Source organism: Syngnathoides biaculeatus, chromosome 9, assembly GCF_019802595.1.
Source record: "Syngnathoides biaculeatus isolate LvHL_M chromosome 9, ASM1980259v1, whole genome shotgun sequence".
Classification (NCBI taxonomy): Eukaryota; Metazoa; Chordata; class Actinopteri; order Syngnathiformes; family Syngnathidae; genus Syngnathoides; species Syngnathoides biaculeatus.
The window spans coordinates 11,307,271-11,334,203 of record NC_084648.1 but is presented as its reverse complement, the minus strand read 5'-3'; the positions used below and the strand labels follow the sequence as shown (position 1 = coordinate 11,334,203).

General features: G+C 41.1%; 1 protein-coding gene across 6 annotated transcripts in view; it reads left to right on the top strand.

The window, feature by feature from the left end:
- fam13a (family with sequence similarity 13 member A) overlaps positions 1-26,933 on the top strand; it is a 54,198-nt gene that overhangs the window by 23,080 nt on the left and 4,185 nt on the right. For 3 of the 6 annotated variants that reach the window (XM_061830287.1, XM_061830284.1, XM_061830282.1), the window contains 14 exons: positions 1,271-1,312; positions 3,907-3,948; positions 4,035-4,205; positions 4,809-5,001; positions 6,885-6,952; positions 7,126-7,168; positions 14,268-14,388; positions 20,567-20,783; positions 20,935-21,076; positions 21,797-21,878; positions 21,963-22,168; positions 22,260-22,343; positions 23,314-23,409; positions 24,975-25,124. In XM_061830287.1, the coding sequence (XP_061686271.1) occupies positions 1,271-1,312; positions 3,907-3,948; positions 4,035-4,205; positions 4,809-5,001; positions 6,885-6,952; positions 7,126-7,168; positions 14,268-14,388; positions 20,567-20,783; positions 20,935-21,076; positions 21,797-21,878; positions 21,963-22,168; positions 22,260-22,343; positions 23,314-23,409; positions 24,975-25,124 (1,657 nt within the window). The remainder of the gene's footprint in view (positions 1-1,270; positions 1,313-3,906; positions 3,949-4,034; positions 4,206-4,808; positions 5,002-6,884; positions 6,953-7,125; positions 7,169-14,267; positions 14,389-20,566; positions 20,784-20,934; positions 21,077-21,796; positions 21,879-21,962; positions 22,169-22,259; positions 22,344-23,313; positions 23,410-24,974; positions 25,125-26,933) is intronic. The other 3 variants (XM_061830283.1, XM_061830285.1, XM_061830286.1) reach the window with 3 other exon arrangements.

Sequence of the window (26,933 nt, the reverse complement as noted above, 5' to 3'; positions counted from 1 at the left end):
GACCGGTATGTTTCTTTGCAGCCCCACAAAGCATGTTGTTATCCCTACAGTAAGGTAGTGGGTAAGATGGATTTCCGCTCTTTTGCAATGCAAGTCGGCATGAGCTAATATTTAATATGCTTGCCAGACTTTAAAAACACCACCATGGCAGGTAGGACAATTTAAAAAAACAAACAAAAAAAAAACAGCTAATGCTTCATGGAATGGTCCTTGTCTCTTATTCTTTCTGTTGTTTCCTGAAGACTTTTGAAGTTCACTGAACTTTGGCCCATTTTGCTCACTGCCCAACTGGAAACCTAAATCCTTTGTTTTGAACATTATACGTGCAGCCTGCCTGCTCCTTACGGGAGGCCACATGTTGGCCAGTCACGTACCAAAAACACATCAGCTTAGCAATCAAATTAAAACATTTGTGGGAAAGAAAACATCTTTGTCCCAGACCTGGTGTGTCGCCATAAGGCTGACGTTGATTTGAACATTGATTTTCTATTTCCTGTTCCTAATTAAACCTGATACAACACAGCAATGCCACTGACATCAGTAAGGGCACTTATTTCAATGCATCAGAGAAGGCCAGGTTAGGTCTCGGTAGGAACTAAAATATTTTTTAAAAAGACTTAATGTAATCAATGACATTAGAAATGTTGTGCAAGTTTAAAACTGCATATGTCTAGATAAATGTAAAAATATAAAATAAAAATGAATAAAATGTCAAAATTATTAAAAAACAAACAAATACATTTAGAAAAAAAAAACATTTTCACATTTATAAAATATGCCATATCCCACTTTGCTGTGTTTTCTGTGAAAGTCTTCTTTTGTGGCTCTTGTGTGGTAATTTTGTGCCAATATTTGTGTGAAAGAGCTGTATTTAATAAAATCACATTTTCAAATGGCATTTTACATGGTAATTCCCCCAAATAGCTTTTGGCAATCATCAGTTGATTTCGGCACTGGTTTGTTTTCAGTGTTATCTATGCCACTCCGCCGTGAATTTTAAGGAAGAAGACACAGCATATGAGTCAGATTTAGGATTGAGCGATTATGACATTTCCTCATGTTAGCCACAGTGTCCGAAAATATTAAGCAATAATCACAACTTCCACTGCCAGTGCCGGGAGGTTGCATAATTTAAGCATGTGCTTCTGGCTGGCTTGGATCCAGTCAGCACCGCCAGCCTACAGTATATCCTGTGGAGGCTCACCGTAATCAACCAGGACACCTTCCAGTCACCACAAAGCTAACCATTGTCTTTGTCTTCATGTTTTAGCGGTCAGGAAGATGAGAGGCCAATATCTCCTTTCTACATGAGGTAGGCCCTATTGGAAAGCCCGTTAAATGTTTTGTTAATCAGGGAAGTTACTGCCAGGGTGGATCATGATCATCATCTTCCTTGTCCTCCTCATCAAAAATGTTCTAGTTATCTTGCATCCACACTAAAGTGTTCCCATCACAGCACAATTTCCACACTCACATCAGCGTCATGCCAAAGAGCAACAATGGTGACCTCAAGAAGATCTGCGCTATACATTATGGTGACACTTTCGGTTTAACTTCTTAGCATTCTAAATATGGATGTCGCTTTACCAGCATCAGCTTTGCGTTCATATAATGTTACTACTCCTCAAGTGAACACATTCGGTTCACCGCCATGTCTTATCTCACTCTTTCGCCTTCAATGATCCCATCAGTGACATGAATTATTTTTTACAAACTAGCTATAATTTTTTTGCACCATATAACTTGCATTCAGGATTCCCCTCACTGTCACCTCGCCTTACAAATTGCTGTATTTTCCGCACTATAAGGCGCACCTAAAAGCCTTTAATTTTCTCAAAAGGTGACGGTGGTCCTTATAATCCGGTGCGCCTTATATATGGATCCATATTGAGCCTTGCGTGCAACTCCATCTAATGGATGCGTAATGTAACCCCAGCCTCTACTGTAGCGTCTATTCTATGCGCCGTATAATGTGGTGCGCCTTATAATCTGGTGCAACTCATATATTAAAAAAAATCTTAAAATAGGCCATTCATTGAAGGTGCGCTTTATAGTGTGGAAAATGCGGTACTTGCTTATTTTACAAGAGTATATTTGTCAGTCGAATGAGTTTGCCACTTTTGTTTGAGGGATGTTTTTCACATTTGGGTGAAAAAGAAATGGTACATCTTGGCCCGCAATACAAAATAGTCCGTTTTTCTTATCCCAAAGTCATTTTCCATGAACCAGAACGCATCCTGCTAACATAACAACAAACACAAATTAACTCCAGGCATCGTTAACTTGCACATCGTTCCCAAGTAAAACTCCTACAGCCGACTTACACTGTTCCTCACACGCTTCCACTCTCAAAGTCTTGTTTTAACTGCCCACTGGTTATTGTGTTATTATTCCACTGAGTGATGGAGCACAACCTCTGAGGGTCCTGGCTAATATGCCACTGGAGTGTAACACGGGATTTGCAGAGGTGCGGAGGGCCCGGATTACACAGTACCAGCCTGATCTAACAAGTACTTTACTACACTCTCATTCAACTTGCGCTTTAGCGAAAAGGCCAAAGAAGGTCATTGTTTGCGGTGCATAATACACTATGCTACCTAAAAGTTACACACGCTAGAGTTAGAGCGTTTAATCTTGCCACCTTTCCAGCAATTGAAGTCAAAGGTTAAGTCAACAATGGTAAGCCATTAACCTGTTTTATGTTGCTTTAACGTGACTTTCTGGATGAACAGATATTTTATCTCAATGGGACAATTCCTGGATAACCAAAGGATACATATAAAAAGTAAATGGCAGGTATATTTTTAGAGTGTTGGCATTCTGATGTTTGTTATTTTGGGTTTCTGAAGGGGTCCGTGTTTATCTTATTGCTTAGACAACATTTTGATAATGGGCAGAAGCTGTCACCTTCACATTGTGTGCTATCAATCGCTCCCTTCATCCTTCACCCTATGCCACGCTCTGCTCTTTACTATAAACACTGGTGTTTGTGGAAGAGTTTTCACAGGTCACCAGACACATTATAAGTCAGGATTTCCTTGTGTGTTGTATGCCCTCGCTTTGATAGAAACATTTTTAATTTGTTGTGAAAATCCCCATAATGATAAGACATTAGAACCTCCAATGCCAAACCACACAAAAGTCATGAAATTTGGTCTTAAACCAAGATTGTTTGGTAGATATTTTGTTGGTTGGTTGGTTGGTTGGTTGGTTGGTATGTTGCTGGGTTGAATGGTTTGGTAGCCGTTGTGGTTGGTTGGTTGGTTGGTTGGTTGGTTGGTTGGTTGGTTGGTTGGTTGGTATGTTGCTGGGTTGAGTGGTTTGGTAGATGTTGTGGTTGGTCGGTTGTTGTTATTTTTGTTGGTTTGGTTAATTGGTTTATTGGATGCTTGGCTGGATGGTTGGTTGGTCAGTAGGTTGTTGGAATGTTGATTGGTTGGTTTGTTTGTCTGTTTCCATAGTTGGTTTGTTCGTCGGTTGGTTGGTCGGGTAGTTGGCTGGATAGTTGATAGGTCGGTTGGTCTCTTGGGTTGTTGGTTTGATGTATGGTTTGGTTAAGTAGACATCCCTCGGTCTCAAAGGCAAAATGTGTATATGTGCTCATTCTCGTTGAGTTGGATAGTTGGTTGGTTGATTAATTTATTTGTTGGAAGGTAGGTTTTATGTTTTGTTTTCCTATCTGAGAAGAGTACCATTGTTGACTTAATGTGGCACAGGAAGGTCTGACTACTCAGTACAATGTTAAAATAATAGATTTGTTCGTCACACTAACGCTAATAAAATCACAATAGTCATGAGGCTACTAACATTAATGGATGCATAAGGAGCTACTGTGGGGGAGGTTGAGCATGCTCAGTTTGTGTAACATTAATTCATCTTAATTAATTTTTCTTTTCCTTCTTTCAGCTCCCACTGCTCCCCTTTAATTCGCTCACCCGATGCCATCAAGTATGTCATGTCTCCTATAAACATATTCATCAATTTAAACTTCAAAGCATATTTAATACACTGTATGTTTTTCCCCTTCTGAACAGAATCCTGGATAGGACCATTCGTTCGACAGTAGAGCAGCACCTGTTTGATGTCCATCATATGTCCGACAGTGGGGAGGTGATCCTACAGCGGCTCGTTTCGACAGCAAGGCAGAGACGACGCCACCGTAGAGAGCAGCAGGACGACTGCTCCGGATATGGAGACAAAAGCAGGTATGTTGGTAACGAAGTTCATGCAAGAATACTGGTTCTAATCGAGCCTCATCTTTGTGGAGTTTGCATGTTCTCCCCTTGGCTGGGTGGGTTTTGTCTGGGTACGCCAGTTTCCTCTGAGATCACAAAAACAAGAATCGGAGATTAATTCAACACTGTAAATTGCCCGTAGGTGTGAATGTGAGTGTGATTGGTTGGTTGTTTCTATGTGCCCTGGGATTGGGTGGCAACCAGTTCCGGGTGTACCCTGCCTCTCGCCCGCAGTCTGTTGAGATAGGCTCCAGCATAACCGCGACCGTGGTGAGGATAAGTCATTTGGAAACTGGATGGATGATTGTTCTGTAAGCGAGTTTTTATAAGTTGGCAGCTCTGTAAACCCTTGTTGAAAACACCTGGAGATATGGATGACTGGGATTAGATGAGTGCATTAGTCTAGGAATAACTGCACCAAATGTCAATACGATGCATGTGGACAGTAAATAGAATTAGCCCGGAATACTAAACAGCACAAAGACTATAAAATGTGTGCTTTCACTCCACGTCCAGCTCCACAAAGACGGCAGACGAGACAAAGCAGAGTTCTTCCATCCTTTCTCTTCACAGAACTGACACCAACAAGGAGAATATCCCAACATTAGAAGCCAGGAGCGTCTGTGGTAGAAACTTGAGGGAGGACACAACCATTGTTGGCGTTGACTCACATGGTGGGCAGAGCACTCAGGTGGTGTGCCTGCCAAAATCCAGGAGGGGGAAACACAATCCGACCCTGGCACAGCTCAAACAGGACACCCACAGAGTGAGTTTTCTTTAATTACTGGTTGCTTTATTCTCTTAGTTATAAAACCTTGTAAGATACATAAACACAAAACACTCAAATAGTGTCATTTACCCTTTGGGAAGCTTATGTGCGGAATAGCCTGCAGTGTCTTGACTATTCAAGGTGACATCAGAGTAAGTCTATGCATACCTCGGGCTTGTGGCACCAAGGAAGCGCCATCCTTTCAAATTAACCTTCAAAATCTCCCTCACTACAGTGAAAGCATTAAGCCTGAGCATCCATCCCCTTATCTAGAACTCTTATCCCCGTGAGGGTTACGAATGAGCCGTTGCCTTTCCCAGCGCATTTTGGGCAAGATGCACGGTACACCCTGGACAGGTTGCCATCCAGTCACATGGCACATCAACAAATAAATGAGCTTTGACATTCAGTGCTCTCCAAAGACATCTCGCCGCATTCAAAAGGAGAGTTGACAGTAAAGTAATTTCAGAGTGACAACAGCAAAAGATTATGGGAGCATAGAGAAAATGGAGGAAAAAGTTACAAGTGCAGTAGCCCAGTATCCTGAGGTCTGCGACAGGACATGACGTGACATGATAGAAACATGTGAGTTCAGCTTTTTTAATAGGAAGAATGTATACGCAAAGCCTGTCACATTGAAACAAAATTTTCACACCACAACAAACAGAATAGCATAACTAGCAAATAATAAAACAAACAAGATGGTAAGGCGGTCCTTCGTGCCACGATGCATACCGGGAGAATGTAAATAGCCTTTAAAGTGCTTGGTTTGTGTCAATTATTTCTTGAGTCATTCATTATCCTGTTTTATTATTTGCTAGTTACGCTATTCTGTTTGCTGTAGTGTGATAATTTTTGTTTTAATGGGAAACCATGAGTGTGAATAACATCGTAATAACCTACCTACACAGGCAGTTTGTGGGACAATGTAAGCTTCTTCTGTTTACAGATCTTAAATGCAATTGTTCCTCACTGCTTCATGAGCACCATTATATGGTATCCTACATACATGCTAAAACACGTGCAAACTTGCATGCTAGCAGTGTAACCAGTGTGTTTAAGTGTACTTTATTGGATAAGTCATACAACAACATTTGTCAATGTTGGAACTCACTGTGCATATCAGGTCCAACACATTGTAACACACCGTGTCTAATGTGGCGCCTTGTCTATTTAGAAGAGAATTTAAGACTTCTACGATCGTGAAAATACTACGGTACATTAAAAAAAAGCTTGGAGTGCAAAGCATGCGAATATGCGAGGCTGCAAACGGTGAACCGTGAATGAGCAAGGGCACATCTTGTGTGTGTGTGTGTGTGTGTGTGTGTGTGTGTGGTGTGTGTGTGTGTGTGTGTATGTATATAGTGGTGTTGGTGGAATTCTTTCCCATTCCTGATGTACAACTGAATAGTTCAGACGCAAAAGCAGATATATCCATTTTTGTTGTTTCTATAGATTCTTAGATTAATATAATATAAAACGTACAGAAACAACAAACATAGATCTGCTTTTGCGTCTGAACTCTTCAACTTGAGTTGCTCAGCATTCTGCGCTCTCCATTGTCATACTTTGCACATTATAATGCGCCGCAAGTTCGGTGGAAGACAGGTCGAGCCTGTTGGCAAGCCAATCTCGTACTCGTTCACTTTTACCAAGAAGCCACGCTGTTGTAACACGTGCAGAATTTCATATTGAGTTGCGTCCTCAAGAAAAAAACAATTAGCACAAACACTAACTAGCACTAACAAAACACAGAATTATTTCCAGAAGCCACCCAAACAGTGCCGTTTTTTTAGTTGTTGTTTTTTTTTAAACCCAATAATTTTACAATGATGAATTAGGACCCATAAGCGAGAATTGAAAGTGTTTTTCCATTGAAGGAATCTGGTGCCATGTCTGCAACCTTTGAGGGAACCAGGTCCAGCCACATGGAGCCCTATAAGAAAAGGTGAGCAGCTGAAATTTTTCTTTTAAAAAACGTGATAACATCACCATCGCCTGTAAAAGATTTGTTTTGGGTTGACGGGCATGTGGCTGCCACCCGTAGATCTCAGCATCGTAGTGTTTATACGGTACACTGAGCCACTGGACAGAATGTTTTTCTTCCATTGAATTTTCCAGGAAAGACGCTTCAAGAAAAGATGACCTTCCTTCCACTTCACAGGTAAGATCACTCTTATGTTAAGAAAAGGCTCAAAGATGTCAGTCAGAGTCTCGATGGATGATGGGAGGCGGGCGTGTCATCTTTTAAACAGAGACCTCACAAAATTAATGCATCAGCGCTGTAATGGAAATAAATATAGATATTGCCACAGTATGATTTAATATACCGTAATTCCGCATTTCCCTTACTCACAGTCAGCAGCCCACCTTCCAAGTCAACTTTGTACCTCCATTCTTTCTCTGTCCCTTTTATATCGTTAATAAATAGGTAAAAGTTGGTGGGAAAATGGTTGATTTTACATCCATTATAAATGTATTTCAAGTCTTTCCCAAAAGTGATTTGATAAATTGTACGCGTAAAAGCCCAGTGCTGTGGGATATTGCCATAACATGACCTATGACCAACACCTTACCCGCATTCCTTGACACACAGGTCATGTCCTGTCATTGACACTATCTCTGAATATGCTGAATATGGAAAGCTGCAGGGTCAACTGCACCTTCCCATACCATGTCGGTACAGAACAGCAACATAAACATAAAAAATATGAAAAATGTCAGCAGTAAGTGGGGCTAATTTTTAAAGTTCTTCACAGCGAATTATCCCAAAATGAACTTGACAGCCGCAACAGAAGACCTGGCACTTAGCCGCATGTGCCTTTTTAACGTAAAACCCACGGAAGATGGGATATTAGCCCAACTCAACATGACCTCCTGCAGTCACATAGTATGTATAAAAAACTTATCAGACAGCAACAATTGATTTCGACAAAACAGAGTTTGAAAATGGAATATTAAACTTGACTCCTTGTTCCCCCAATACAGAATACACTTATACCCAAGGTCTGTCCCAGCTCTGCTATTGCTGTAATACAGCTTCCAAAAGTAAAAAAAATGTTGACCTGACTTTATCACCCCCGTTTTGTGTTGCCATAGAACAGCAAGAGTGAGGAAATGATGGGAAAATGCCACCTTACACAGGCTGTGTAAAATTATGTCATGACGCACACTCTGAACCTTTAAAAGTACATTTTTAAACAAAAGTCGCTGGCGAAACCACTTTTACAGTATGTGTGGCTGCTATTTACTCTTTAGTCTGTCAGACTTCACCTTTCTTCTTTATGCCATTTGTTCTGGCTTTCAAATGTATTTTGTAGTGCTCAAACATTTGGGATTGATAGCATATTTTAAAAAAAAAAAGTAAAGCAGATTCCAACAAAATTGTATCATCACAGCTATAACAGAAGATCCATGATTGAATAGTTCTCCTTTTACACTTGCCCCAACAAAGCAGGATAGTGTGCCAGCTGGAATGCAAGGCGAAATGGGGCTTATTTTTAGCCTCTTTTTTTTTTTTTTTTTTTTTTTAACAGAGGCCCCACAATAATGCACTTTTAGATACAAACAAGCAGAAGTTCAGGTATTTATAATCCGACTGTACCTTTTACACAGAACCAAATTACTGCATGGCTAGTATGGCGACAACTGTGTACACGGTTTTTACCCTGTGACAGTCCAATACTAACTTGTGTGCCGTATAAAATATTTCCTGATGTTTGGCACAGCAGGGCAAGAGAAAAATCTAGTTTTCCCTCTAAAAATGTTTGTTGGCAATAACACACTAGACAAGAGGTAAGCACATCTGCCTCACAGTTCTGAGGTTAGGGGTTTGAATATGGTCATCCAGTGGGGAGTTTGCATGATTGTTTTCTCCAGGTAATCCTGTATTTTCCCATAATCCAAAAACATATCCGTTAGATGCAGTGAAGAAAATGAATGATTTAATCCCATAACTGTGAATCTTCATTTATCTAAATGTCCCCTGTGATTGACTAGTCCATGGTGTGACCCTGCTTCTCTGCTAAATCGGCTGAGATAGGCTCCATCTCACTCACGATCCTGTTGAGGACAAGTGCTATAGAAAATTGATGGATGGATGGATAGACAATTTCAACACAACAGGGCAGGAGAAGGCCATGTCCATTGACCCGCTTTTCTGGCATTCAGTTGTAGCAGGAGTGTCCAACATCAGGCCCGAGTGCTATTTACGTCCTGCTGCATGTTTTGTTTTTTGTTTTTTTTTCACTGGTCCTCCACATATTGTAATACCCCAAATCTGGGGATAGGCTCCATCCCCTCCACGACCCAAATGAGCTCATACCAATGACTCCAAGCAGCATAGAAAATGGATCTATAGATGTTTGTTGCAATGTGAATGGTACAACCAACAGGGCGTTTGAGTGCACCACGTACTACTTAGTTGTTTTTTTACACTACAACATAATTGTTATGGGGTATCAGGGGCACAGAGCCAACAGATGACCTTATCAAATCTCTGCAGCTGTTTGGTGTTGTGTTGCAGTGGTACACTGTTGATCAGAAAACAATTGTGAGTGTCTAAGTGGCCCTTCTCATCAAAGAAACGCTCCTACAATGCTTGGCACCTGCTCGTTCATCATTTATAGTCAAAGTTGACATGGATGTAATGACTATTATGTTGGAACAAAACACAAAATAAACATTGTCTATTTTTGGAGAAGCCAAAAGTTGTTGGTAATGCTATTTCACAAGTCTCAATTAATTAAAATACAGTGATGCCTCAGTTCTCGACCACAATCCATTCCAGAAAACGGTTCGAAAAGTGAATTGTTTGACAACCGAATTGATGTTTCCCATTAAAATGAATGGAAAAAGAAATAATGCGTTCCAACCCTGAAAAAAAAATAGGGTCCTTAAAGCATTTTTTGTAGCTTTTCCTGATAATCAATTGCATAGCAGAGGCTGCGTTATACAGAATAAAAGTACGCTGGTTGCGCCGTGCGCGTTATGTCATTTCCATTTTTTTTACGGGGGGCGTTCGAATTGGCAATAACAAATCTTAGTAATTTAATCCCAAAACTGAAACTCCATCACTCCATCCATCCATTTTCTTAGCTGTTTATCCTCACAAGGATCGCGGGAATGCTGGAGACAATCCCAGCTGTCATCGGGCAGGAAGCAAAGTACATCCTGAACTGGTTGCCAGCCAATTGGAGGGCACATGGAGACACACAACAATCGCACTCACAATCACACCTCGGGACAATTTAGAGTCTCCAATGAATGCATGTTTTTGGGATGTGGTAGGAAATCGTAGTACACGAAGAAAACCCACGCAGGCTCCAGGAGAAGATGCAAACTCCACACAGGCAGGGCCAGGATTTGAACCCACGTCCTCAGAACTGCGAGACCAACACTGAGTGACTAACATCAGCATTATGACATAAACAGCAATTTGCTTTTTAAGAACTGATAGGTTCTTTCATTGCTTTCTTATTCAAGGCGATTCAGCACGTGAACATCAACACACTTTTTTGATTAATCAGTACGGGATCACCGCAAGGTTCAATATAAAGAATTCTCCAAGTAATATCAGCCGGGCTAAACACGAGTGGATATGCTATAGCCACACACACACACACACACACACACACACACACGTACACGCACACACGTGCGCCCTTAAAGTACCATTATGTCATTGGGAGAAGCCCAGCTGGTACAACAGCAGGTTAAGCCAGACATTGCTACGCATGAACCCCTTTAAAACTCTTGCAGAAGCCAGGTTTTTTTCCAGTGTCACTCTTCTGGATAAACAGACACCCAATGGGGGTCAGGAAAGTCTTCTAAGGCAGTGTCAGAACAGTAACAGAAGCAGCTGAAGCCCCCAAATGTTTTCCACTCTGGGCCACATACAGAAAAATAGAAGCAAGGGGGGCAATTCACCTTGTGCTTATTAAAAATTCTAATAATAAAAACATATTTTGAGAATCCATAGGCCGGTTTGGGGTTGTCATAGATGAAGCAAAAAAGTGATTCATACACGTGTCCATCATTATTAAATTGTACATATATGCTTTTTGCGGTATCTTAGTCCGTATGGTGTGCACTGAAAATTTTAAATGTGAAATATGAGCCTTGTCTCAGAAAATATCGGGAAACACTGCAACAAAGAAAACATGGTCTGTACAGTTTGTTTTTTACGATGGTGGGGAATTGAAATCAGCATCCCAGAAAAGCTTGCGTGAGGTTGACGGGTGGATGGACGGATCCAAGTGGGACCCTTCCAGTAAGTCGCCTGTGGCATTTAGGGAGCTCCTGTCATGCTGTGTCCCGATCTTCTTTTTACCTAAAAATAGCCTGATCCCACGCCCTGACTCAGAGGAAATGAGACGCTATCAGTTTATGCGACGCGAACACACTGTTACTACACGGCCCGCTCGGTGTATGTGCCGTTTTTCCGGTTGCGCTCCTCTTTTATTTAAGTATTGAAAAAACAAGGCAAATTCCTTTATTGTTGTTGTCGTCCCCAAACTTTTGTCTTCTTTTCTGATGCTTTTCCAAGTTTTCTCTAGTCTCCTATTTAGCAGATAAAAATCATACTCTATAGGCTTTAAGTCTGGAGACGGATTTGGCCAGTGTAAAGTCCTCTTCTTTCCATTGATGAGCTCCTTTTTTTGTGCAGGCTCGTGTGTTTTGGGTCATTATCTTGCTGTATGTTGAAAGGATCTCCGAAACACTTTGTTTGCATCTTTTTTTAAAAAAAAAAATACAGTACAACCTTAGTTCTCGACCACAATCCGTTCCAGAAGGTGGTTCGAGAAGTGATTTTGTTCGATATTTCCCATTACAAATGTAGCTACTGGGACACGTCTGCGCACAGAGGCTGCGTGATACACAATAACAACGTGCGTCATGGATCAGCTCATCAGGCCGCGCGTGTGTTATGATTTCCGGGTTTTTTCACGGTGCGTTCGAATGTACAATAGCAAAGCATGTCATGGGTCAGCTGATCGGGCTGCGCGCATTATGTTCCGTTTTTTTTTTTTTTTCGGCCGCGTGCAAATACACAACAAAGCGTGTTATGGGTCAGCTGGTCGGGCCACGCGCGTTATGTTATTTCTGGGTTTTGCCCGGGGTGTTCGAGTACCGATTTTCGTTCGAAAAACAATTTGTTCGAGAACAGAGACAGTCGAGAACCGAGTATTCACTGTAATGACAAATCGTTTCTCTTGTTTCTCTTATAGCCTCTACCCTTTTTTTCCGTGGCGTCCTCCACAAAACTTTTTCAGAGTATTAAATCGATCATAACTGTACTGTTCCGGTTGTTTTCGAATAAGTTGGGCCTCGCATTCTCTCGTCATCAGGTAATGCACATAAGCTAGATGGGAGCTTGTCTACGTGCATGACATGATGAAGCCTGCTTGGATGAGAGGCGTTTGGCTGTTCTTGTACAAAACAGAACAGTACAGTTGAGAATGAAAGGACCTGGATGAATGACTATTCATAAACACGTCTTCTGTAAACAGCAGCTTGCAATCCCTTCCCTCCTGCCCTACGGAGGTCGTTGCTGATGTCATTAAGGGCCAGATTTAACCTAGATCCCAAATAGTTGGCACTGAATAGTGTTCACGGAAACAGATTCCTGCACGTTGTTGGTGGGTGTGTCACACATTATCTACTAAGATTGCAATCTTCAGCCAAGATCTCAAACAGCGCCCGGTAAATTGTGTATTCTCTCACACATTTTGTGCGATGTTGTCGACGGGTATAAAAGTGGTGGAGACTGCCGTATTCAAAAGACAGTTTTGCGCTTATAGTTACCTCTGATGTTTCTTTGGAAAATTTAGGAGAGCACTACAAGTAGAAATTAAGTTTTATGTAATGGAACTCAAAGTGTTAATGAAAGAGGGAAACAAACATCATCATGATTTAAAGAAAATAAATTGATTGTGCTGACAATTTAGCGGAAAAAAAACAGCAACCACATGAAAAAAACGTGCACCAAATGCATAGTAATTGAATATATCTTCCCATCCTGTGTGAAATCGCATTTAAAAGTGGAAGTAGCACACTGGAAAAACTTCAATTGTTGGAGTGCATTGAAATGACCCAAACGCACAGAAATGCAGAGTAAAAAGGTCTTTTGCCATAGGTGACATGGCATGACACCTTCTTGTGACTGGCTCCCTTTCATCATCGTTACGCATAGCTGTGTGGGTCGATGATGGAGATCAGGAGTTTTGTTTAAAGATACAAAATGATAACCCACTTTGTGTATGCTAAACTCATCTAACGGTAGTATTTGTACTCCTCCCAGAACACCAAAAAAAAAAAAAAACTGTGTGGCAATTTTGAATGTTTGGCAGACATCCTGCATGCGCCCGATTAGTAGATCTACTTCCAAATCTGTTTCTTTGAGCAGTCGAGTTTGTGCCCATTTTTGAACATGCAAATCTTTAGTAATTCAGGCCCAAAGAATTGTTTTAGGTTTTTTCTTTTTATTTCTTTGGTCTACTTATTCGATGTAGATGTAATTTGGTAAATAAAGCAGAGGGTTTATTTGTTTCTAGAGGGCATCCCGAATGGTTTTACAAGCTTTAGCTCTTGTTTGTTCAATGCCTCTGACTGATATTTCATTGTCTCTCAACTTTCCAATTCCTTGTTTTCTATCAATAGGTTTTTATTTTGGTCCCAGCGTTTACTAGTACAAGGCGGGATTTGCGCTGCATGCTTCTCGTGAAATGATTCAGATTTGTTTCCGGTCAAGTGGCAGGATGGGAATACAGTACAGCAAAAGAATTGCCTCAATGTTCCAATACCTTTTGCATGGGAGTGCATGTATGACTTTAATTCAGACGTAGGAGTTAAGATGGAGGAACGTAAGTGCAAACGCTTCTTATCTGAGATGAATGTTTGTTTTGGAGGATCAAAAAAAAAAATCAGCCTGTCAGCCTACGTGTGCTGGCTCACAAGCAGTCTCTTTTTTTTTTTTTTTTTTGTTCCCACTTCCCTCCGGCACCCCTCCTCCCCTCCTGCTGCCAATGTGAGACAAACAAGTCCTGGGTGGAGACGAGAGAAAGAGAACACTCCCTCTCTCCCACTTCAGCCACAAACAGATGGGCGTATGTTTTGGCGAGCCCCCTGGTGGCCAATAGCAAGCCAGGACGCCGCCCCCCTTTTCCGCAGCTAGCTTTTAAGACACTGTGTGTGCATACACTTGGATTCAAAGCTCAACCGAGCGCCTCCGTCTCTCCGTCTCTTCTCTGATGGTTGTGCAGACGCTAAGAATGAAGATCCAGGAGTCGTCCGTCGTGGCCTGCGGCGGCGGGGAGGTTTATGATCCTGAGCGGGACAAGGCGAGCTGTGAGGACATGCCCCGCCTGGACAACAACTGGGGAGGTGAGACGAGGAAATACGCTCTGGTTGCTTGCCACGCAACATGCATGTTGCTTTGCTCACAAAAGCTCTCGCAGGATTTAACTGGCAATGATCATCGGAAGTATGCGCAGCAATATTTTCCATATGCAAGGGACAGATTTGAAATTGTTTTGTTACATGTTGCACACCCTTGTTTGCACCACTTGTTTGTTTTTCCACATAATTTTGCAGTTTACACATGTGCTATATATTTACATGTGCCGTAGTTATGCATTCTATTCAAGTCCCAAGTTTTTTTTTTTTTTTTTCCTTAAACACCTCCAGATATTTTACTTACCATGCTTTCCAAGCCGGTGTGGCTTTTTTTTTTTTGTGAGTTGGAATGATGAGCAACAGGTTGACAAAAGCAGGTTTTTAGAACCCCAATTTTGCAGACTTTCCAAATGTTTGGCAAAATAACAAATCTATCAACTTGAATTAAGCAGAACCTCAGGGAGGGGTTAGGGGTGTGAGTCTGTGTGTGGAGGGGGGGGGTAGTTAGAAGGAGAGTCTCTCGGGCGCTCTCTAGAGGCAAAATGTAAGAGAGGACGTGCACGACAGCACGACAGTGGTGTGAATGTTTTTCAGTCCTCCCAGGGCCTTGAGATCAGTTCCAGCGCATTATAGTCTGTCACTCGTACTCCATCACAGAAGTTAAGTCAGAATTACATTAAATATTTGTATGAAAAAGTATTTATATGCCATAACAGTTGACTGAGAAACTGCATGCCATTCTAACCTTGAAACCTTATATGTCAAGATCGTTGTGTATTTGTACAAGTTTGAGAAACAAAGTATTACTGTGTTTGAACAAAATGCTAAAAGGGTGGACATACTGAAATACAGTACTTCTTTGGGCTGGAAAATTTTGAATTTATGGTACAAGATTTATGGGAATTGGGAGGAATAATATACAGTCCGCAAAATTATATGTTGGTCTATAGCTCTGAGACATTTTGCTGGATAGTCTTGATTTAAAACAGCCCATTCTTTTCAACTTTAAAAAGTTACAAAATTACCCAACTAAACATCCAGAAGGTTTTCAGTTCAAAGAACATTTAAGTTCCAACACTAATCTACACAAAACTACTAGAACTTGCTGCTTTTGCTAACTAAACCTTTCAAGCAGGCTTGCTGAGTTAAAATTAAACACTAATGGAGCAAAATTTCAGTATTAATCAACTGACTTGCAATGAATTTTTCAGAGAAAAATTGATTGACATTGCCTATAACTCCTTGTTTCTGCCCAGCGAGTTTTTTTTGCATTGTCTTTTCTAAAAATAACTGACTTTTTGGCACCCTATAGGGCTAAGTGATTACCTACGTAAAGGGTGGAGCCAGACACACTGCTGTTTGTTGGTTGGTTGACAGATAATTGTCACTTTGATGTTAAATGTACTCCAAGCAAAGTCAAGATGAAAGAATGTCCCGAGTGAATTCATCCCTGCTGACTCAGCAGTGCTACGATTGGAGCATTGCAAACCTTATGCAGGTTGTATGCATACTGTATAAATAAACAGGCATGGCAGCAGAGGCATCTCTCTCTCTCATCCCCCCCCCTCCCCAATCGACTTCATGCCATCAGCATCTGTCATGGTGACCCGACAGTCGGGTTGAGCTGTGTCCTTGTACGTCTGCCAGCAGAGATTTGGCGTTTAAAGTCGTCACTGCAGATGCGCCAATGAGACGGCGTGATCTACTCCAATGTGTCTGTCGCATTCCAGCCAAGTCACGCTAAAAGTATCTGTACTGCTAAATAAGGGCACATGTGTAAAATACCTTTTTCACCTCGAAAGGCCGACAATAGCTAATGACTTTCAGGCGTCAGGCCAAGAAAGTCACATCCGTAAAAGGCATATGACTTTTTGAGGAGAATTTGTTCACTTCGTTTACATCAGCAGTATTTTTTTGCACCACTGACCTGTTTTCTGACTATTTTAGAACAGTGGTCTCAAAATCAATTGCCTCGGCGGCCGCTGTGGGCACGTTCTAACTGAGGCTGGGCCGCAGCCTTGGCGCACATACCCACAATTTAAATGAGAAATTAAAAAAAAAAGTCTTGATTTTTTTGTTGTTGTTGCACAAAATAAGATAAGCAAAGAAGCTGGCGTAAACAAGTTGTGTGCAAAACCACTTATGAAACTCTCGATGGCAACACCACTGTAACTTTTCAACGAAAAATGTTTTTTTGGTTGATTCATCAGCTCCGCACATAACACTGTGAAAGTGGCATTCATATAAAACTTCAGAGCCACACTATCATTTAACTTTCATAGTAAGGTGGGGGGTGCAAAGTATGATCTTGGGGGCCACAATTGGCCCGCGGGCTGCTAGTTTGAGACCCCTGTTTTAGAAGTGCCAGCATAGAAACAAATTATTTAAAAAAAAAAAGTGTAGTTGTTAGTGTAAGTTATGCTCTCTTCAGCAAGTCATTCCATCTTGGGGTAATGCCACTCAAACTATGTTACTTATATCCGGTCTACTTTGTAATTTTGTTTTGGTTGCTGCCAAAATCCCACTTTGCAAAGTTAGCATTTTACGAATGGAAGAAAGGTGGTCAGTGCTTTTTTTACGGGTCAGTTTTGAAGTCAGACACAGAACAAGAGCATTGTTCTGCCAAATTTTAATACATAGAAATATGGGCACTTAAACTGAGGATCCCAAATTGTGCAAAAATAGACAGGCCTTTGTGAAAAAGGCACAGGAAACAAGCCCCGCTGTCATTCGAGTATGTGTTTTTGTGGCTCCCATAGCCGCAAGATGACAGTCACTGTATCTATTAAAGTGTTAACGTTCTCAGATGCTCACATGACCAAAAATGTGAGGCACTGACTTATTTGACAACCTCATACTGGTGACCTTGCTGGCCTGTTACTTTTGCTAACTCATTAGCTCACGTGCTAGTGCACGTAGTAACCAATTAACTTTCTACGAAGGATTGGCTGTTGGACCGGCCCCCATGCCTGTCCGCCGGACTAGCGTGGGGCCGCGGGACTGTCTGGTTCGCCACTGCCTTGCACGGCGCCCCATGCTAGGGTGCACGCTGCAGAGACACTGTACCCCAAAAATGCATAATACAGCAGAGAAGATGTAATTTTCAGGTTGGAGGCATAGGTTGAATGCCAAATGCATTATGCTATGGTGGTAAAAAGGGTCCAAGTTATTCTGCCCACTTACGATGTTGTTGTTTCTTTTTGATAAAAATTAAAAAAAATCACAGTACAATTTGACAATTGTGTGTTATCTTTTGGACATTATTCACTTTTTTACGACAAGGATGGATTAGTACAGGTCCCTTGACGCATGTTTCCTCATAATAACCTATTGCAATTAAAATAACAAGACAAGAAAAACACCAAAATAAACAGGAAAAAATGTGGCTCTTAAGTTTTTTTTTTTAAAATTCATCTTATTATGTATTAATTAGTTACTTGTAAGTATAAAAACACAATTTAAACATACAAAAAGATCTATATTGGGTAATATTTTCCCTCTTTTCTAAAAATAAATCACAAAATTTGGAGACATCCTTTTTGTTGGACAATAATTTTTTAAAAATCTATAACAAAGATTTTTTTGGTACATGCTTTATGTCGTGTAGCAATACATCCATTAATGTACTGTACGTGTTTACGCCGGCATGTCGTATAACCTGTCGTTCGGAGAAGTCGGCACAACGACCTTTCTGGTCTGCATGGCAACACGCTTGGGCTTTCGGGAACATCGCGTCAACCTTTAGCTAAATGGCAAGCTGAGATGTTTTGTGTTTTATTAGTGCACTTCATCTCGATGCCATTGATTTAAGAGGATTCATCCTCTCTCAGGAGCAATGCTAGCAAAGGCATTTATATGTAACGGTTTTTCTGCCGCGTGATGAAGGGCACGCACATGGAGGCTGCAGGAAGATACAAGCCTCTCCTCCCCCTGTGGTGAATTTAAGCAAACTTACCGCAGCGAAGGAAAATAGACATCTGCACTTTTAGGGCATTCATATTTTGATTGCTGTGCACTGACCCCTTCAGTGTTTTTACTGATGCTTGGCTTGTTTTTCTCTTGTTCTACTAAGATCCCTCAACAAGAGCGTGGACGGGAAATCTACAGTCATACACAACCTAAGATAGTGTTGAATTAGTTCGGGGCAGATTTTTTTTTCTAGTTCTGAACAGCTGAAGGGTGGGGTTTTTTTTGGGGGGGGGGTTCAGTTTGAGGACCCATAAAACAGATACCTTTTCTCTCAGATAAACATAGTTGGTGGGTTTTTTAGGTGGGGGGTGGGGGTCTTGTTGAGAAGATCAATTACATACGGCGCTTCCAAGAGGCCATTTTTCTAATAATAAAAAAAAAAAGACTGTGTGAGGGAATTTTTAGGTTTTTTTTTCTAAGACATGAATGATTTAAAATCTCACCATTTGGAGATATTGTACATGTACTCTTTTTGATGGAGATATATATATATTTTAAAAACAAATAAAACTGAGCATTTGCTTTTTGTTGGATGGTCTTTAAAATATAACAAGCACACGATTTAGAGATACAGTTTATCTTCATTTATTTTACTTTATTATTTTTGTAAAGTCCAAAGCACCAAGAAAATCTTTCAAATATATCTTGTACTGACTTTTTTTAAGATGAAAAAATGGAGGTCCATTTTGTTGTACGCTATTTTCATTTTTGCATTTTATCATTTATTTATGTATTTATTTATTTTTACGCCAGGACCTACTTGTGTGAAAGGGAGTCTTGCCTTTGCTGCGTTCTGTGTAAAAAAAGGCACAATTATCACATCTTGTGATGTGGCAATATTGACAAGCTTCAGCTCTGTTTTCAGTGCACATGTGCACATATTTAATGTCCCACCATATGGGGCGAGGCACCAGAGAACAAAGTGTACCTCTCAGCAGGGGTCGCGCTCTGACATTATCCCGCCGACAGCGCGCCAGGCATTATTACTAGAGCGAGGATTGTCAGTAGACATAATTACGGCCGGGGTGGAGACGAGAGGATAAACACAGAATAGAGAGAGTCCCGGTGGAAGTTTTCCCACTGGAGGTCCAAACAGACTGCGGGTTGTGTTTTTAGTTTTGGTGGACTGTGCTGCTGTGCTCTAACTTTGCCAGAAACAAGAGAAGATTTAGAACATTGCTATGGTAACGGTGTCCTCTTTTGTCTTTGAATACGAGCGGCGAGACAACACAAGCACTGAGGCTTCACTTTACGTCTTTTGACCGCGCTCCAACTGGACAAAATGTCCTTACTCGTGCAGCTCAAGAATTCAATAGATATGCTATATATTAGCTAACGTTCTCAAGTTGTACAAATTTCAGTTCAAAACATACCAAACTTAGAATTTTACAGTATCTATGTCTAACAATTAAGTCAAATAGTAGATTTTTACCAAGTGTTACCAGATTAGTTGGATAGCATTTCATTCTTGGGGGCACCATATTTGGAAACTTAACCACATCTCCAAAAAAGGTGATTACTCACAGCCAAAATGAAACATTATTGAAAATGTTCTTAGAATATACTGTACACTCAATTATTATCAAACTTAATAATGATGGGTGTTCAAAAAGTTCGTTTTATTCTCCATCAGTTTTCTATAGGAATTGTTTTCACTTTGGCTTTGAAATCCATCCATCCATCAATTTTCTTAGCCGCTTATCCTCACGAGGGTCGCGGGAGTGCTGGAGCCTATCCCAGCTGTCAACGGGCAGGAGGCAGGTTACACTCTTGCTACTGTTGTCTTGTCTCTATGTCCCCTGCGATTGGCCGGCAACCAGTTCGGGATGTACTCTGCCTTCTGCCCGATGACAGATGGGTTGACTCCAGTACTCCTGCGACCTTCGTGAGGATAAGCAGCTCAGAAAATAGATAGATGCATTGTAATTCAACATATTTTATATTTTATGCCTACAGGAATTAGTTATGTTTAATGAAATGTCAATTTAGTTGCCCTCCACTCTTTGTCAGAAACCACATTTGGTAACCACTTTTTCAAGCTTCATTCAAAATGTAGATGATAATAATAATGAACAACATATAATTACAATTGAATTTTACTATAGCATCTATTTTCAACAAATTTTATTCAGTGAGTGCTTTTTGCGCATGACATTGACAGTTAATATGAATGCACATCCTTTTTTCGCTCAAACAGAACCGGTTCCGGCTTACTCCGCATTACAACGCGAGAGCGCAGAGCGGGAGGAGGCCCGTCTTTCGCCACACGCCGGCGGGCGCCTCATCCGACAGCTGCTGGAGGAGGGCAGCGACCCCATGCTGTCCCCCCGCTTCTACGCCTACGGCCAGTCCCAGCAGTACTTGGACGACACAGAAGTGCCGCCGTCCCCGCCCAATGCCCATTCCTTCGTCAGGTAAACGCCATTGTCCCTACTACAGTACAATATAGTAGTTACACAAAGTACAGAATTGGCAGAACAAAAGCAATTGACAATTTAACCTTGGTTGGATTTTAGTTTTTGCAGTGTCAGAACAGCGTATTAATTATTATTTATATGCGTTTAGTCGCAGGAGGAGCTCCTCTCTGGGCTCCTGCGATGATGACAAAGAGGAGCTGACCACCGTGCAGCTCACTAAGAGGATCCACGGCCTAAAGAAGAAGATTCACAGGTTTGAGGAGAGGTTCGAAGACGAGCGGAAATACCGGGTAAGTGAACACAACGCTGTTGTATGAGGTCAATCGATGAAAACTTTACTTTTATATGGAACACACATTTTTAGGAAACCATTAAAATGTTTAAGGCATAAAAAGAAAAAAAAGCTCAGATTATGGAGGTACTGTACATGTTCTTTGAATAATATTTTAATTATTGTTTTTTCTGAAATTAATGACATTAAAATTTACAATTACCGTAGTTTCCCCAACTTAAGGGGAACCGCATTATAAGGCGCACTTCCAATGAATGGCCTATTTTGAAACTTTTTTTCATATATAAGCGCACCGCATTATAAGGTGCATAGAATAAACGCTACAATAGAGGTCGGAGTTATGTTATGCATCCATTAGATGAGGCTGCACTAAAGGCTCAATGTTGATCCATACATAAGGCGCACCGGACTACAACGCGCACTGCTGGCTTTTGAGAAAATTAAAGGGTTTTGGGTGCGCCTTATAGTGCAGAAAATACGGTAATTTTTTTCATTGAGTTAAAAAAAACTCTCATACAATTTTACGCCACAGCATAACAAGAATATGGTAAATGTGGATCATTTTGGACCACTTTTGTTTCATTCTGACCCCTACTAAATTATGACCAGTGAAAAGCCTCCTGTGTGTTAGTTGATTCTTGTTTAATACAGATCATTTTGACGTGTGACATCACAGGAGGCTTTAAAATGTCCACCATTTTCTTTCCCCCGCCCCCAGCCTTCCCATAGCGACAAAGCTGGAAACCCAGAGGTGCTGCGATGGATGAACGAACTGGCCAGGTTGCGCAAAGAACTCAAAGGTAACCACCAAAAAAAAAAAAAAAACATCCCACAAGTGCTTAATGAATGATAACCAACCGCAATGTCTTCCCTTCCTTCCCCAGAACACAAGCTCATGAAATCCGAGGAGGACCTTCCGCCGTTGACGCGGCAACGTAGCAACACGCTGCCCAAGAGCTTCGGATCACAGCTGGAGAAGAAACCCACCCAGGAGAAGGTGCCCAAGCCCCCCGTGGAGAGCACGCTAGAGGGCATCCTTAAGAAGTTGCAGGAGAAGCGCCAGGAGGTCGACCGCCCCGAAGACATCAAGGTACAGGTGTACCACTTATGTGGTGGTATTTGAGCATCAAAATGATATGATGATATTCAAGCATTTGACTTGGTGTGTTCCATCCTGACAGGATATGACCAGAGAGCAGATTGGAGCTGAGAAATTGGCCCTTCAGAAAGCTCTCCTGTACTACGAAAGCATCCACGGACGGCCTGTAAGCCAACACTTTTTATTATTATTACTATTATGTAATGGTGCGACAATTAAATAATCAATTGATGGACAACTATTTGGAAACTTCTAGAGTCACTTATAGACGATATTTAGCTTAAAATTGCTCAACTCCTTAGAATTTAAACCTGCCGAGTACATTTCTGTAGCCCTCCATGAAACAAGACTGATTATTTTTTTGCTTCATCAAAATAAGACATTTGCAAACATCTGCTTTTACACCTGAAAACAACAGTCAATCTTTTTTGCCCATTTTCTGACATGTTACAAACAAAAACAGGTAATTAATCAAAATCAAGTTAAGTCTGTGCATGGTTGCTTTGACATAATGTCCTGTTTTTGAATAAAGCGATGAAAATTTAAAAAAAAGACTTTTTTTCCGGTGACACGGTGGAAAAAAAACAAATGGTTGGACCATGGGCCTCACAGTTTTGAGGACCGGGGTTCAAATCCCTGCCTGTATGGGGTTTGCATGTTCTCCCCGTGCCGGCGTGGGTGTTCTCCGGGCACTCCGGTTTCCTCCCACATCTCCAAAATCATGCATTCAATGGACACTCTAAATATTCCCAACGTGTGAATGTGAGCACGACTGTTGTCTGTCTCTATGTGCCCACAATTTTTTATTTAATTTTAAAGTGTTTTTGGCAAACTAACAATGCGTTTTTATGCCGTTGGAAAGTAACAATATTAAATAGGGTTCTTTTACCTTTGACCTGATCCCCTGCCTGTCCCTCGGTTCCACATTCTGAGAATGAACATCTTTATGCTTCCGCCTTGACCCAGATCGCCAGTGGAGTGTGAACAATGACTCAAGCAGTCATGGTGATTATCTCAGTTCACAGACGCTATTGTTCAAGATTTTCCCGCTTCTTTCATTGCCGATTTGAACTCTGTCGCTAACCCAAACAGAAGCTCGCTCTAATAATAAGATGTCGCCGTTTTCGTCTCATCAGGTGACCAAGAGCGAGCGGCAAATCATGAAGCCGCTGTACGACAGGTACCGGCTGGTCAAGCAGATCCTGTGCCGAGCCTCCACCATCCCAGTCATTGTAAGTCACTGTGGTGTAATCTCGTTCTTTTTTTTTTTTTTTTCCAACCCACCCTCTAGCCTCGCTCTTGTTGAAAGCACATTGTCCAAACATCTGCGGAGGCTTAATCCCAGGTCATGTTGTTGGCTTTAGCATCTGACAGGGGGGTGCGGCTGTGGCCACACGTGCGCTGCTCACCCTGCATGGGGCCGAATGGGCGGGAAAAAAAAATCGCTCCCAAACAACATCGCATTCCCACATTACCCACTCGTTCCTGTATTTGTTAACCATTGTTCATTATGTAAGAAATGATCCTCGCTTACGTAAGGCTCTTTGTGAAATCCCCCCGCATCACGCAAGTTGGAACCACCGTCCTCGCAGTTTTCGCGATGCCGCGGTCTGTATTATTCTTGGAAAGGTATGCAAATATGGGGACAAAAATACAGACTTTAATCCTCAAGAAAACACGTGCAAGCCCAAAAATACATGGCCTCCATCCCGCGGTACGGTCCGTACATTTTCCATATGTTTGTGTGCATGAAGAGAACATCTCTTTTTCTCACCCAAAATGATCTATTTTGCTTGTCAACAAAGATGGCATTTTGTAGGGTTCCTCTTTTGCTGCCCAATGTTGATGTTTCCGAAAGTCTCATTATTAATGCACTGTGTGCGTGCCTTGAACGCAATTCTGATAACCAGCCCAACTGAGGCGTGGTAAAGTGAAGAGCCGTTGTGAGCTGAGCCCATCTATCAATGTTTTGGCTGATGTCAAAAGGCAACTCCTGTAGTCATTTGTGCCTCTTCGAGTCCCTCAACTATCTGCCTGGCAAGGATTATATCAGGATGTGAACACAGGAAAAGCTTGGTCGTCTTGCCTACATTTTCTTTAAAGTACGGCATGTTTAAAGAAAACAGTAGTAGCGAACCGTGCCTGCAAACAGTAAAATGTCTGTTAGGTCTTCTTAATCCCAAGTTGTCTTATTCGACGATGAAATCGATATTGATCTACACTGGAGATTTCCATGAAGCCGGTGCTTCTTCACATTTTCATTCCTCAAATCCTTTGTTTTTGGTAGTGGGTTTACGTTTCGCTGCGTCCGTGAGCTGTACTCTGAAGGCATAACGGTTATATGCAATGCAAAAGGAATCTCATACCCAAAAAAAAAAAAAAAAAAAAACCACTACGGTCCACAATGGTTCATTGTCCCGTGCTGTGTATTGAACGTCTCACCCCTAGTTTGCTGTAAGGATGTAAAGAAATGCGCTTTGATGGAGTATTATTCTTTACTTATTCTTTATTTTATCTTATTCATTTTCTTTTTTTTTTTTGCCATTTTGAAAATATTTTATTGTATTGTATATAAGGGTCACAGAAACACTGGAGCCTGTTCCAGCTTTTTTAAGAGTGCGTTAAAGACCATCTCTCAATAGTTGTGTATGCGCGACCTTCTGACGTGCTTTATTCCAATGCCCAAGGGAACCCCTCTCCCCCAACTCTGTCCGTTTCATTACAAGTCACCATGAAACTGTAGGCGTGGTGTTTTTTGCGATTCTAACGCAAAAAAAAAAACTGTCCGTGTGGCCAGTGCGGCGGCGGCGGCGGTGCTGCAACCTCCACGCCGGTTAACGACTACTTCTCAACGTCACCGCAGGGCTCGCCCTCCAGCAAGCGCCGAGGCCCGCTGCTGCAGCCCATTATCGAGGGCGTAACCGCGCTTTTCTTCGACGACACCAAGGTGAAAGGGCTGATGCTGCATCGCGTTGCTTCATAATCAGATCCTACGTTATTTTTATTTCTTTTCATTTTTTTTATGTTTCTGACTACCCTCTCAATCAGGGGTGGGCAAGTTATGACCCGAGGGACACACACGGCCAGCTCCGCTCAATAGTCCGTGCCACCGAACATTCATTTTGGCGTTATTTCCTGAAATTCGTTACGTTTACGTATTCATTTATTTTACTATTTTTCAATTTATTTCTTGTTAACAATAAGCTACAATATTGCAAAAAAATTGGACCATATTAAACAATTTGTTAATTAATTATAATTACATTGATTATGAATAACATTTTTAAAAGGACGTATTATTAAATGTTTTTAAACTGAATAAATTATTACTAGTAAAAACATTCATTTTTAGTTGGTTAAGTAAAGATAATTACAATTATAAATGGAACTTAAAAATTTGCCTTATTTTATTACATTAATTATAAATAATACAAATAAAATTTGTATTCATCTATTGAGATAAATGGAACTTATCAAATGTAACCAATTAAAAAAGAAATAATAATAAAATAATATAATTTATTGCGACAAATAACCAATTTTACATCTTTTATTGAATAATTAATGATGAATAAAATATAAACAGTTTCAAAAAATTGAATTATTTAATTATTGACATAAAAAGTAGTGTTAACAATGCGATCTTTGCAGCAGTCATTGTTCAAGCCTTAAAAATAGGCAATTTTACATGATCCATATGAAATAATTGGTTAATCAATGGTAATTGAAAAAATCACGAATACAGTTTAAAAATGATTCATGATTCATGTTACTATAATAATACATATTTTGTTTTCTTTTTTATAAGTGACTTGCCCCAACTGGCTGTTTTAAAATTCCACTGTGGCTTGAGCTCCAAAGTTTGCCCACCCCTGCTCTCAAATGACCCCCATCATGGCTGCCTCTTGATTGGACAGCTGCCTGCCGTTTTCCGTGCCCTTTTCGTGTCGAATCAATAGCTTGTGTGTGATAACACGTAGTTGGGTTTAGTTTTGTTGTTGCAATGGTTAATTTTGGAATGTTGTACTAACATGGATCTTGGCAAATACATAAAGCGCATGAAATAAAAAGATGCAACCTAAGTGTCCATCAGTACATTCGAGTGACCGCAACCACGGCAAAAACTCTCAATGCATTTGCTTCTTCTTTGACGAGGTTTTATTTTATTTTATTTTTTTTTCTGTATTTCTGACATGGGGGTTGTTGCTGTGGAGCATGAATTACTTTTTCTTTTCTTCTTTTTCTTTTCTTCTTTTTTAAACTTTGGTTTTACGCTTTTTGGAGCACAGACCTCTGACAAGACAGATCATGTTTCATATGCGATACTCTGTGATTGTGTCGTGATGAACTAACATTCGGAGTCCAAATGAGGGCTAAGAAGGGTTGGTTATGATTGTTAACCACTAACCCGAATCACAACCAGTCTAGACCTGACCAGACCAGTCTTGACCTATCTAGACCAGACCAGTCTTGACCGATCAAGAGCAATCTCGCCCAGTTTCATTCCGACTCAGTCTTGGCCTGACTCAAATATCCAGGCCCATCCCGAGTAGTCTCGAGTAGTTTTGATCCGACTCGCCTCGTAATGACCTCACTTACATAGTGATAGCCAGTCTCGACCTGACTCAACTAGTCACGGCCAGTCTTAGTCAGTTTCAACCAGACTCAACCATTCGCAGCCACTACGACTCGCTCAAGAAGTTAATGGCCATTTCAAATGTTCAGAATAGTCTCGAACTTATTTAACTGTGGTAAC